The sequence below is a fragment of the Geospiza fortis genome, unplaced genomic scaffold, assembly GCF_000277835.1.
Source record: "Geospiza fortis unplaced genomic scaffold, GeoFor_1.0 scaffold16, whole genome shotgun sequence".
Lineage (NCBI taxonomy): Eukaryota > Metazoa > Chordata > Aves > Passeriformes > Thraupidae > Geospiza > Geospiza fortis.
Window position 1 is genome coordinate 1,676,863 of NW_005054302.1, and position 12,282 is coordinate 1,689,144.

The 12,282-nt window shown below is 38.8% G+C and overlaps 1 protein-coding gene across 1 annotated transcript in view; it reads left to right on the forward strand.

The window, feature by feature from the left end:
• Nucleotides 1-12,282, forward strand: part of ATP8A2 (ATPase phospholipid transporting 8A2) — a 287,313-nt gene that overhangs the window by 145,481 nt on the left and 129,550 nt on the right. Inside the window, exon 26 of the mRNA XM_005417776.2 lies at nucleotides 731-841. Within this exon, the coding sequence (XP_005417833.2) occupies nucleotides 731-841 (111 nt within the window). The remainder of the gene's footprint in view (nucleotides 1-730; nucleotides 842-12,282) is intronic.

Consider the following 12,282-nt stretch of genomic DNA (forward strand, 5'->3'; position numbering starts at 1 on the left):
CTAAACAGTAAACACAGTCATCCCTTGGAGCTGTGGGCAAAAGAGGAATGCTACAGGTCATAAAAAGGTTCACTAACAAAGCCAAGACAAGAAAATTATGCATTTCCCAGTCTGGATTACAACACTGGCTCCATAAAAGTCCATTTTCAAAAGTTCTGAATTTGAGCTCTGTCTGGGGTTCAAACTACCATTAAAAGGTATACAATTATACAAGATTAATTTACTTGCCCTTTTTGGCAAATGCACTTTGCTTTATACAATATTTTATATAACACACAATCACATGCATTTTGTGGGCAGAAAATGTTAATGTAAGTATCTATTCTCTATAAATGCGTCCATTTTTCCACTTTTGTTCCCCTCTTGTGTATTTTATTTCAGCTCAAAACAGTTTTGTTTATTAGGTTGTTCATTTTACACAGGGAAAAGAGATTCTGAACCTTGTAAGCCCTCAAACATTGATTTTACCATCAGTATGGTAATAACAATTGAAGACTTTTTGCCCTTTAAAACCACTTTTTAGAACCTTCAGAAGTTTTGCTATAAAAAGATTTTAGCTTTAAGTATTTTAAGAATTGTTTTTTGCATATATCGTCTGTTTGCTTGTTTAAATATTGCACTTCAGCAGTGCTGATTTGAGGTTTTTTTTTCCTTGAGGACATGTGTTTACTTTCAACCATTTTTTTTAGCAATTCTTCATATATGTAAATAGTTGTTTTCTGTCTTTCAGTTTTCCTACTTGGAGAAGCTATTGTTGGTCCATGGTGCTTGGAGTTACAATCGAGTTACCAAATGCATACTGTACTGCTTCTACAAAAATGTGGTTTTGTATATTATTGAGGTAAGAGAGACTAAATGGATGGGTCTTACTGGTCCTTATTCCTTAAATCATCTCTTGTAACTAAAAAAAACTCATCCAAATGGATTGAGCAAGGACTGCCATTTTTCCCCATGTTTAGCAATTTAAAATTCAGTTTTCCTCCTCAAATCAGTTCACTTGAGTCTTTTAATGTTTGTAAAGGAAGACCAAATGTTTTCAGTACTGTGAAACTTTGGATATGAGATGTCAGAGACAAAGTTCATTCCTTCTCTGCAAACACTCTTATTGAAAGCATCTTTGTATTCATGGAAATATTTCAATTAGTGCTTATATTAATAAAAACTGGAATTTGGGAGCTAAATTTAAATCAAAAGTTCATGTAATAGCATTTAATAGGTAAATAAAAAACTACTCAAAACTATAGCTGTAGTTTCCAAGTTACAAAGACCATAGATTAACTGGAACTGAAATTAGTTTGCTTTGTTTTTAGGAAAGAGATGACATAATTTTGCAAATGATGTTCACTTACAAAATGAATCAGGTTATTTGATTTAATAATTAAAACATTAATGTATTTTGAAAATAATTTGCTGGGAGATGTCAAGTACTGAAACTGGTTTTTAAAGAGAGCTGAATACTGTTACTGCCATTCCATTTCAGCATGCTTAAGATAGGAGTGTAGTTCTCACACTGCAGAATGTAGTCTTGAATTTAAGATGTATCAGGAAGGGAATTTTATAAGATGCTGTTGCCTAGCTAGAAATACTCCAGGAACTTGAAGTCAGTGGTTTGATCAGCTGAGTATCAAGTGATCACTTGGTACAGCAATTTCCACAACGTTCATCAGTTTTATTAATACATGTGCATATGGATTAGATTTTCTATTTCTTTGTACAGCTGAGCAGCCATGAATGAGGTTAACAGAAAATACAACATTTATAATTAGGCAGGTAGTTATACCAATTAGAGGAGATAGTGGGTGAGTAATATTTTGCTATTCAGTAAGTAATAGAATGATCAGAGTGATCAGTATTCCGGACTCCATCAGGGTTTGATCATCGTCTGTGTATGATGTTATAGAACAGATATTGTCCACTAACCTGTCCACTTTTCCTGTGCTATTTCTGAATTAGCTGTTATCTGTTAAAATTTCAACACTCATTAGTCTACTGCAAGGGAGTTATCCTACACATCATGTTTTTAGTAAAGGTTTTACATGCTGTTGGAGATAATAACAATATTTGTGCAAAGAAAATATAAATAGTTTTAAAAAGAACTCTTCAGGTGTATTTCTTACTGAGCATGGCTGGCTGTTACTGGGGTTTTGCTTGAACTTTTCAGAAAATGCTTAATGTTTTTCTGCTAGGATTCTTTTCTGTATTTGAAAATTAGTTTTGGAAGTCCTGCTTCTAGCTTATTACAGCACAATGTGTCTTTGTTTTTCTTGCCATAGTCTGACCAATTAAGTTCTGCATCAAATGTTGTATGGCAAAGCTATACTTTTCCATATAAGCAGCTGTGCAAGGAGTTGAATAACAGTGAAGTTCTGTGGGACCCCCATTCTGAGGTAGCTCAATTATTTTACCCTAGCATAGAATTTTATTCACCAGATATCTCTACATGATACATAAAATCCAAGTCTGCTCTGAGACTCTGAGGTCAGGGGTTCTCTCTATTGTCTTAGGCTATGTTCAGTTCTTTTTGCATGCTATCTTGAGACAGATGAGCTTTTGTGTCTCCTCATGTTCATGACTGAGAAGCAGTCAGTTCCACCAACACCTGAGCACTGTAAAATGTCTTACAAGATGCAGCTCTGCACCTCAGTTTCCGCTCTGTGCTTGTGCTGCAAAGAAGTTGGGAGCAAGTTTAAGGCTTTAAGGGAGATGAAGTGACAGAAATAATCCTGTTCTCCTGCAGCAATGGGAAGAGCTCCATTTGGTTTTCCCTGTTGATTTTCCTTTACTAGCAGCCTTAAGGAATCTCCCTTCCAAAACTGTGTAAAATAGCCAAATTGCCTGGAAACCCAAGAGACACCAAGAGTTTTGGTATCCTAGGGATACAGGGTAGACAGAAGAGATCTTTAATTCCCTCCTTAGCTTTACACAAAGAAAGGGAGGTTGTTTTGTGTATGTGCTGTGAGGCTTGTCAGTGTTGATCAGTTTGTGGTATGAAATGATGCTCATGAAAGAAATGCTCCACGAGGGAATAAATCCTTCAACTTGAGAGAATGGTAGTTAAATGCCTGGCACTTCTGCAGTGCTGCTTATGTCTACGGTGTGTTCCTGATTGTTTCCCAGTGCTCTGGACAAGTTTAATATTTACCCATACTTTCTGCTTGGATATGTGGTGTATGGGGAATATCCTTTTAGCATTGTAATGAAACAGAGATTTGAGCTACTTTCTAAGTATCTTCAGAAGGATTGTACTAAGTAAATATTTATACAGTTGAATGAAAAAGCACCCCATGAATATGACTGCCAGTTCTACCTTTGTTACTGTATCTGTTTTACTTCAGTGGTGTTTTTAACACCTGAGGAATAGATATAGTAAGCCTTATATAAATGGCTTTTGCAGCAGAGAGACACTGGGGCTATCATAACTTTTATTCCCTGATACTTTGCCACAGGGAAGGAAGAGGTGGTGGTCCAGCTTGGCATGCAGAACATCTGGACAGATCTTGCAGAGGCATGCAAGTTAAGGCATTAAGATTTAACTTAGTTAAACAGTGGTATATGTTTGAGAAATGCATATTGCCATCTGTTTTCCTAGCATCCCAATGTTGGTATGGCTAAAACTCCTCATACATTAGAAGTTCATCTTGATACCAGTTATGTACACTTAAACCTGGAGGATCCAAAGTGTTGCATCCCTGAAACATTAAATTTACCAGCTTTTTTCAGGTTCTAGGTTAAAATATGCAATTTGGGGTTTTGTGAAAAGTATACTTAGATAATCGTCATCATGGGCTTTACTCCTAGGAGATGTTGTGGGGTTAAGGCTGGTGCTTACCTTTCTGCAATGGCTGATTCTTTGTGGAGAGATGGAAGCCCAGGAACTGTTTTCAGCTGCTTTGATGAATAAAATGTGTGTCCATATTGAGATAGTTCCATGCAGCTAGAGGGGTGGTATTGCAGATAGCAGACCTTGTGGTTTAGTGGTTGCAGGGGCAATGGAGCTGAGTGTATTTTCCTTCTCTCTTGAAAATGCCCTCCTAGTATTTTTCAAGAGGTGAATTTTAAGTCATCAAAAGTTTAGCAAAATCTGAAAAGATCTTGTCTTGGCTTAACTACTGGAAACTCTATGTTCCTCTTCTTTCTCTTGCCTGGTGTCTCATTTACCATTTCTTCACCACTGTCCTCCTGCCATTCTCTTGATTTCTCCCCTTAATTTTTGAAAATACAAAGCTAAGTGAAGCATGACTAAAAAGCACAAAGAGAAGCAGATCCTGGAAATGCAAGTCCTTTTGGTATGATTCTTAGCCCAATTCCTGAACCCTTCTATATCACTGTTGCCAAGGTGCTTCAGGGTATGAAGTTGAGGTTCTCTTACTTATGGACTCACCTATCAAAAGGGGTGCAGAATCTAGCCTTTCCATCCACAGAGCTGGTTGGCAGATTAATTGCTGCTTCTTCCCCAGTCTTGACTGTCCATGCTGGGTCTGTCCTAAGAGGAGCAGAGGAATTTGCTTGGAAAACTACCAAGATGGCCATAGGGATGAAATGCAAACGCAAAGCCCTCTCTTTGGTGTCCATTCCTGTATTTCCCAGGTCTGCATGCACTAGCAGTGTGCACTAAATCTGTTTCTAAGGAAAGCTAACCATTCAGCATCATCCTGAGGTGGAAGACCAGTGACAAGGTTTCAACTGTTAAAGATTTGACAAACGAGTGGCTGGGCATGCTCACAAAATACCATTTTGTTCAATTACTAATGTAGCTGGCTTCAAACTGAGTAGTGTAACAAAAGATGTGTTTCACATCTGTTAAGCAGATATGTTTAACTGGAGATGATATAAAGTTGTCCTATTGACATCAGAGCTTTGAAATATAGCTGATTGCAGATGTAAAAGAATACAGGAATGGTGCTTTCGTGTCATGCTTGGAGAAGTCGAAACACAGCAAGATCAAAGGTGGTATTCAGAAATATCAGGTAAGAGTTCAAGGCCTTTGGGAATGGTTCTGTGGAAACAGTAGCATGGAAGATAGCTTTCAGGCCAACTCAGTGTGCAGGAAAAATGTGCTCAGTACTTCACTGGAGCACGTGGGTTTTTTGAAACATACTTAATATGAAGCACTTTTGTATTGTATATTGCAGAATGAGTCAGGGGTGGGAATAGATGGCCCCAGTGTCAAGGTCTGCCAGTGTAGGGCCATGACAGAGAAACGAATGGCAAGTGGGAAGGGGAGAGCATAATGCACATACATACCTTGGTTGCTGCATAATTTTAATTTCTACTTTAAGAATCCAGAGATAAATTTTAAGCCTAGATTAGAAAGCTGTTTCTTTGTAGCTGCTGAAAGTCTAATATCTGAGCAGTGTTAAACAAACAAGATAAACATACTGAACAACAAACCACTAAGGTTATAATTTTTATTCTAGAGCTGAATTTCCAAGTTTCAAAAGCTCTGAGCAAACACAATACCTAGATAAACGTGCTTTTAAACAAGAGGTGATTTTGTGAGTCAGCAAGGTCTGGCAATGAGAGCTCTTAAGTGCACCCTTAGTGGTCACCACTTCAGATGAGCTGATAGCTCAGGCTGCCAGAGCACACATGAAGTGTTGCTGCATGAGACCTTGCATTTGTTTTTCCTGTTTTCTTGCTTTTCCATCAAACACAACAGGTATTTTAAAAAATATGGAAAGCAGGCATGGGAATTTCAACTCTTTTCTCCAAATGGTAGGCAGAAATGAGTGTATGTTATGGTACTAAAAATATACAGCTATAATGCTTCTGTGTGCTTATCCCTGATTTATATGATCTGACTTTTACCTGCATCTCTGTCCTTTCTGTTTCCAATTGACTTTGCCACTCTTAAGTTACAGCCAGGCAATAGAAAACCTTAAGCGTGGGGATTTTTGCAGTAAGTTGAGGACTGAAGTGCTATAACTGTTGTCATATAAAGAAACTTTCTTAAAAAATAAGAGCAGTCTTTTTCTGTAGTGTTAAATTAAGGATAAGAATATCTGGTTGCAAAACTTTCTAACAAGGATAACAAGAATAAAAGTAGCTAGCTGTCTTGTCTTCTTATTCAAATTATTCAGTTGCCTGTTCAAATACTTCAAATGCCAGTAGGCATTTAATAATCATTACTTCTGTGCATATACTCAGTTGGTGTGGTAAGCTTAGCACAATGCTCTTATCATGATGAAGCAAAGGTGAAATGTGTGTGTGTGACTTTGATTTTGTATCATTTGGGAATCTAGATTTGGATTCTCACAAATGCATGCATGTTCTGAATATGTAACTTACTCTTTGTAGATGGGTGCTTTCAGGTAGACAAAAAGGTGGGGTTCACTGTCCTTAAGACTGGAATCAGGTTTAAATTCGGTGCCCGAGAGAAATGTCTGTAGTGTCCATGTAGATAACCTTTGTGGAAGCTCTTAGCTCATGGAGAGCAGTATGGGACTGGCAGGTATGTCACAGGACCTGTGACAAACCTGTCTAAAGCAGCAGTACTGAGAGGTCTGTCTTAAGGTAACTGAATCCTATCCAGAAGGAAAATCTTTTTTGTTCTGTTATTATTTGTTTTTGAAACATGTAAAAGAAAAGAATTGCATACCTCTCAGCTCAGGTAATGTTAATCAGTTTAAAAAGTGCAGGATATGTATGGAGGGTATAGTACAGAATGTGGAAGACATGAAAAACAAAGGAATGAACACAGTGTGAGGAACAAAGCATTTTATTTTGTTAATTTGTGGAAAAGCAGGTCTTTAAAATGTGCTTATTTTTCTCTTGCACTGTCCATCATCCTTGTACACAGGTTTAACATGGAAAAGACCTAAGGCAACACAGAACACTATCCCCTTCCTGCCCACCAAAAAAGCTGATTGCAGGCTCCAATTCAAGAAAGCATTCTTTAGTAGCAATAGTTACAGGAAACAGATTCTACAAGGAGCCTGCCAAAATTTTTACAATATTGTAAAATGCAGTTTTCCAACCTATCCAAAATTTTCCAGATATCACTTTGCTTTTTGTTCCTAAAAATATGTTGGAATTCTCTACAGTACCTGGTTTATGTGCTGCTACTGACAATTTGTTCTCTGTTTCCACCCATCTCTTGTCTGAAGAAATTCAGCATTGTGTATAGGCTGATCTGATCAACTTTAATCCATGACTGACTTCTTGTTTTTTGGCTTCCTAATTGAGCATGTTAATCCCAGAAGTTTCCAAGGAATCAGTCATGAAGATACACCTGTGCTAATTTTCCTTTCTTATTGTAGTGCTATGCACTGCACAGTGAATCATGAGAGAGCAGTCCATCTTCCCAGAAAACCAAATTGGCCCAGCTATGTAACTGCTGGGTTTGATTTTTTCCCAAGAATGATGGAAGCTATCAGCATTGCTCTGAATTTATGGGCACTGCCTTGATTACACCCTGCAGACAACAGAACCTGTAATTTTTTAACATTCCAGATATTATAAATTATAAATCAGGTTCCTTTGTGTGGTCTCAAAATCTCTAGATGAAATGCCCATCAGGTTCAGTACACACTGCAATAGAAGTGATCTACTCTGATATTTTATTGGACACAGAATATGTTGAGTGCCTGGATCAATTTGTTGTGTCCATTTACAGAAGAGAAATATGAATGGCACAGTGGTTGTTTCTCCCCCCACCCTTGGTCAAATGCATGCTTAATTTGGTGCAAAAAATCTTAAATTCATAATCTGCTGGGTTTATACTAAAGCAATGATAATGTTGTTCTCTAAGTTTGAGGCCATTCGATGTGAAACATTTAGTCATCTCCAGAAGAGTGTGTTCTTCAAAGCCAGAATCCTTTAATCAGTAAACGTTTTTGCACTTTACCTAACCAATAAAAATACAAGTTCATGTTTAGAATACAGATAGCCTAATATGAAGAAGCTTTTACTAGGGAAGATAAACCTGTATTATGAAAGTTAGGAAAATCCAAGCCTAGGTTTTTTTCATCACAAAACTAGCTTTGAAATTCAAGAGTTCATTGTTGATCATTTCAGCCCAGCTTTCTTTCCAAAACCTGAAAGTTCTCACATAAAATATAACTCCTCTTATGGCCTTGAGCATGGAATTGAAAAACATTGACTGCTCTGACTCAGTATTGGACAACCCGTTGTTTTAATAAAAAAATATTTTTTAATAAAAAATAACTTTCATCTAGGCTAATTCAGTGCACATGACATTACTTGCTGATACAGAGAAGGCTAAATTTCAAATTTGTGTTGGTGTTAAAAGTGTAGATAAACCTTATAATGGAATTACTTGTGCTTAGCACTTGAATGCTGAGTTTAGCAATGCTGTTCTGCACTGAAGGCGTGATTTTGAGGGAGTTTTTTAAAAACCCAACACTTGAGACACATCAATGCATATATAGTAATACATCTATTCACAAGTATATCCTTTGGGCCTGTGCTGGTTTTCTTTCTGGCCTATACCCCTATAAATGTACTTCCTTTAGTAGAGACATTGCTCATCTGCATGGGAATAACTGAGAGCAAAGTAAGGTCCTATGCATATTGCACATGTGGAGTAGGGGTTTTTGGGTCTGTTTTTCTTTTTGCTAGATAAGCCATGGGGCTGTCATGTTGAAGATGTGAGATTTCTCCATTTCTGCCTGTACCTCATTGCTCTAAATAGCAATCTTCAAAATACATTTCTTCTGCAATTTACTTGCCTTTCATAGAATAAGCTGATCTGGAATGAACCCTCAGGGAGCATCAAAGTCCAGCTCCTGGCCCTGCATAGAATATATCCCCAAGAGAGTCACACCATGTGCCTGGGAGCATTGTCCAAACACTTACTGAGCTCTGTCAGGCTGGTGCTGTGCTCACTTCCATGGGGAGCCTGTGCCAGTGCTCAGCCACCCTCTGGGTGAAAAACCTTTTCCTGATATGCAATCTACACATCCCCTGGGACAGCTCCATGTCATTCCCTGGGGTCCTGTTGCTGGTCACCAGAGAGATCAGTGTTTTTGAGAATGGTAATACACAATGCTTAGAAAGGAGGCTGAGGAGGACTTGCCCTGGTGCCAGTGACTGCTGACAGCTTGGAACAGTGAGTCTAATTCTCCTGTTTAGCTTTGAGGCACTGGCATTAAAATGGCCATGTAAGTGTGTGTGTGTGTTCTGTTACTTAAATACACCTTGGAAGGTTTCAGTCTTCCAGGGGAGAGAAAAGCAGAATTATTTCTGCTTAATTAGCTGTATCTGCTGCAGTTAAACTCAGATGTTATACTGATATTTAAAAACACTGCTTAGCCTAGGTGTGAAAAGGAGGTTGCTGCAGTTCTTTTTGCCCAGCTCTTTGTAAAACACTTTTCAGAGTGACAGAGGGTTTGGAAATGCTTCAAACAAGGTATAATACTGATTCACAAGTCATGCTTTTGTGCAATTTCACAGTGTGGAATTCAGCTTGGAGCCCACTTCTGGAAATGCATGGTGGCTAGCCTGTGAGCAGTCTCACTGAAGTGATTGAATAGTATTTGCATTTTCTGCTTTCCGGGAGGTTGTTTGGAAATAAAATTAGTTTATTTGTTCCAAGCGACATGCTAGGATATTGTTGTGGGAGCCCAAGAAATGTTGGTCTGTGTGGGCTGCATTTCCCTTGCCTGGACTCAAGTCTGTCTGGCTGCCAGCTGCTTGCCAGCAGTATAGTCCGTCTACAGCTTGGGATTTTTTGAATGTAAGATACTTGATCAAAACACTGAAACGTTCTGTTTTGTATCCAGTTTTATCATCTTGAAGCATTTTGCTCATACTTTGCCTCTTTGTTCTTGGCAAGTTAAGCAAAAAAGCTAATTTTACCTGAGCTCCAACAGCAGTCTCATTGGCAATTTTTCCTTTCCAATTGTTGATAAGGGCATTTTTCTGGCATCTTTGGAGGTGCTGCTGGAGTATGTTTCTAAAGCTCAGATTTTCTAGGGAGTCCTTTTAGTACAGATGCATGCAATCAATCAATTAATAACTCCTGGTGTCTTAATACCACTTCATAGACAACTCCAAAATCCTTCTGAATGCTAGCTCAGGAGTGTAGGGTCACCAAATTTTTGGAATATAGAATTTCTTTCCAGTATATGTATCATGAACTGAGCTGGTCCTGATTATTTTGAGGCTTCTTGGGTTTATATTCTCATGACCCAAAGAAGCTAGGGCAGAGAACAAATTTAACTGAATACAGATTCCATTTTTAAATGCTGCAAGCAAATAATTTTGCCATTTTACTTGGATGAGCACTAATGATAAAAATACCTCTATCCAGTTTCACTAATTAACCACTAGAGATTGTTTTATCTTGGGATGCATAAAAGGCATCTGTAACCTAGTTTAAACGCATATGAAGGATTTAAAATAAAATCTATCTTAGTTTGTAAAAGAAAAATACCTAGCGTATAGCGTTGGAGTGTTTGTTTGCCCAAGTTCATGGTCTTGAACCAAATTTTTGTACTGTAGCAGGGTCAGAGGTAAAAACTATACTATGTCTCCCATGGTCAGTATGCAGAGTAAATCTGGAGCAGCACAGGTGGTGCTTTCAAATGCGCTTTTACAGCCTCTTCTCCTGTAAAACCAGCTCAGTGGTTTGACTGTATTTGACCCAAGGGATATATACCCTGTCAGGAGAAAGAGCTCTGTGGCTAGGGACATTAAAAAAAGTGTTGTCACTCAGTGCCCTTGGGAGTCTCCCTTCCAACGTGGGGATCCTGTGTCACTTGACTGAATAGGCTTTAGGAGGCATTGGCCTGTGTGACAGCCCACAGCAGGAGTGAAAGCTTCAAGTAACGTGTCCAAAACACATTATCTTTCCAATCTGTGCTGAGATGTTGGGTCCTTGCAGATAGCTGTGACTGTTGATATGCTTCTGGTTATTTCTGTGCTCTAGAGAGTAATTGCTTTTTGTAACTCCTTACACCTCCTCTATCTCTTTTCAACGAAATCACCCCCACCCTCATCCTCATTACACGATGAGGAAACCAACCAGAACGCCTAAATGCTGGCATTTACCTCCTGTTCTACACCCTCTCCAGCTCACTCCCACTACTAATCGCTATCCTTCACCTGCACAACCAAGTCGGCACACTACACTTCCCAATACTCAAACTCTCATTCCCCACATTAAACTCCTCTTGATCGGGCCTGGCCGCAAGCCTAGCTCTCCTACTGGCCTTCATAGTTAAAGCCCCCCTATATGGCCTACACCTATGACTCCCTAAAGCCCATGTGGAAGCCCCCATTGCAGGCTCCATACTACTAGCAGCCCTCCTCCTAAAACTCGGAGGCTACGGCATTATGCGAATCACAGTCCTAGTAAACCCAACATCAAACAACTTACACTACCCCTTTATCACCCTGGCCTTATGAGGAGCCCTGATAACTAGTGCCATCTGCCTATGCCAAATTGACCTAAAATCACTAATTGCCTACTCATCCATCAGTCACACAGGACTAGTCGTAGCCGCAACCATAATCCAAACCCAATGAGCATTCTCAGGGGCAATAATCCTAATAATTTTGTTAATGTTAAAATGCACTAGAAATAGCAAATTACACTATTTAGTGATAGCATTACTTTTGAGTTATCCACTTTTCTTTACCAAGGTGTCAAAAATTAGTCAGTTGTAGCTCCTGCCCCTGATATTCCATTGATAATTCATAATGTTGTCTTGTACTTCTCCTCTTCCTCACTATTTTGAACCTGATTCCTTTTGTAAGCTATTGCAATTTCAGTGTAAGTGCTGTGAAATAAAGGCATCATGGACCAGTGGGGTTTTTTGAGCCAGGATTCACAGACAACTATAATGAGGTCTGTGTCAGACAAGGGAGAGGAGATTCGGAATCAATACTTAAAGACTGAGTCAACCATCTTCTTAACACATGTTTGTGGGTATCCTTAAATGTGGAATATAAATGTCAGTAATCATGGGCTTAAGCTAAAACCCCAAAACTATATCCCAAAAGGGGCCTGTTCTGTGGCAAAACGAGAGCTAAGCCTTCTTGATGCATGTTTGGGTGTATGTTACAATCTGTTTCTGTTCCATCAAGACAAAACTATGAAGAACCACTGGTGGCTTCCTGCTGTCAGAAGAGTAAAGAAGGTCAGAACTTGCTCTGCCAGCTTTTAAACGTGACAAGATCATTTTACTTTCTTTCTTCTTGCTGGATTTCTTTCCTTAATTGCTTTTGCATGAATGCATTTGGAAAGGGAGGAGATGGAATATATTAGCCTTAGTTGTATCTAGCTTCTGCAGAGTTTCAGAAAAAGTATGTATTATG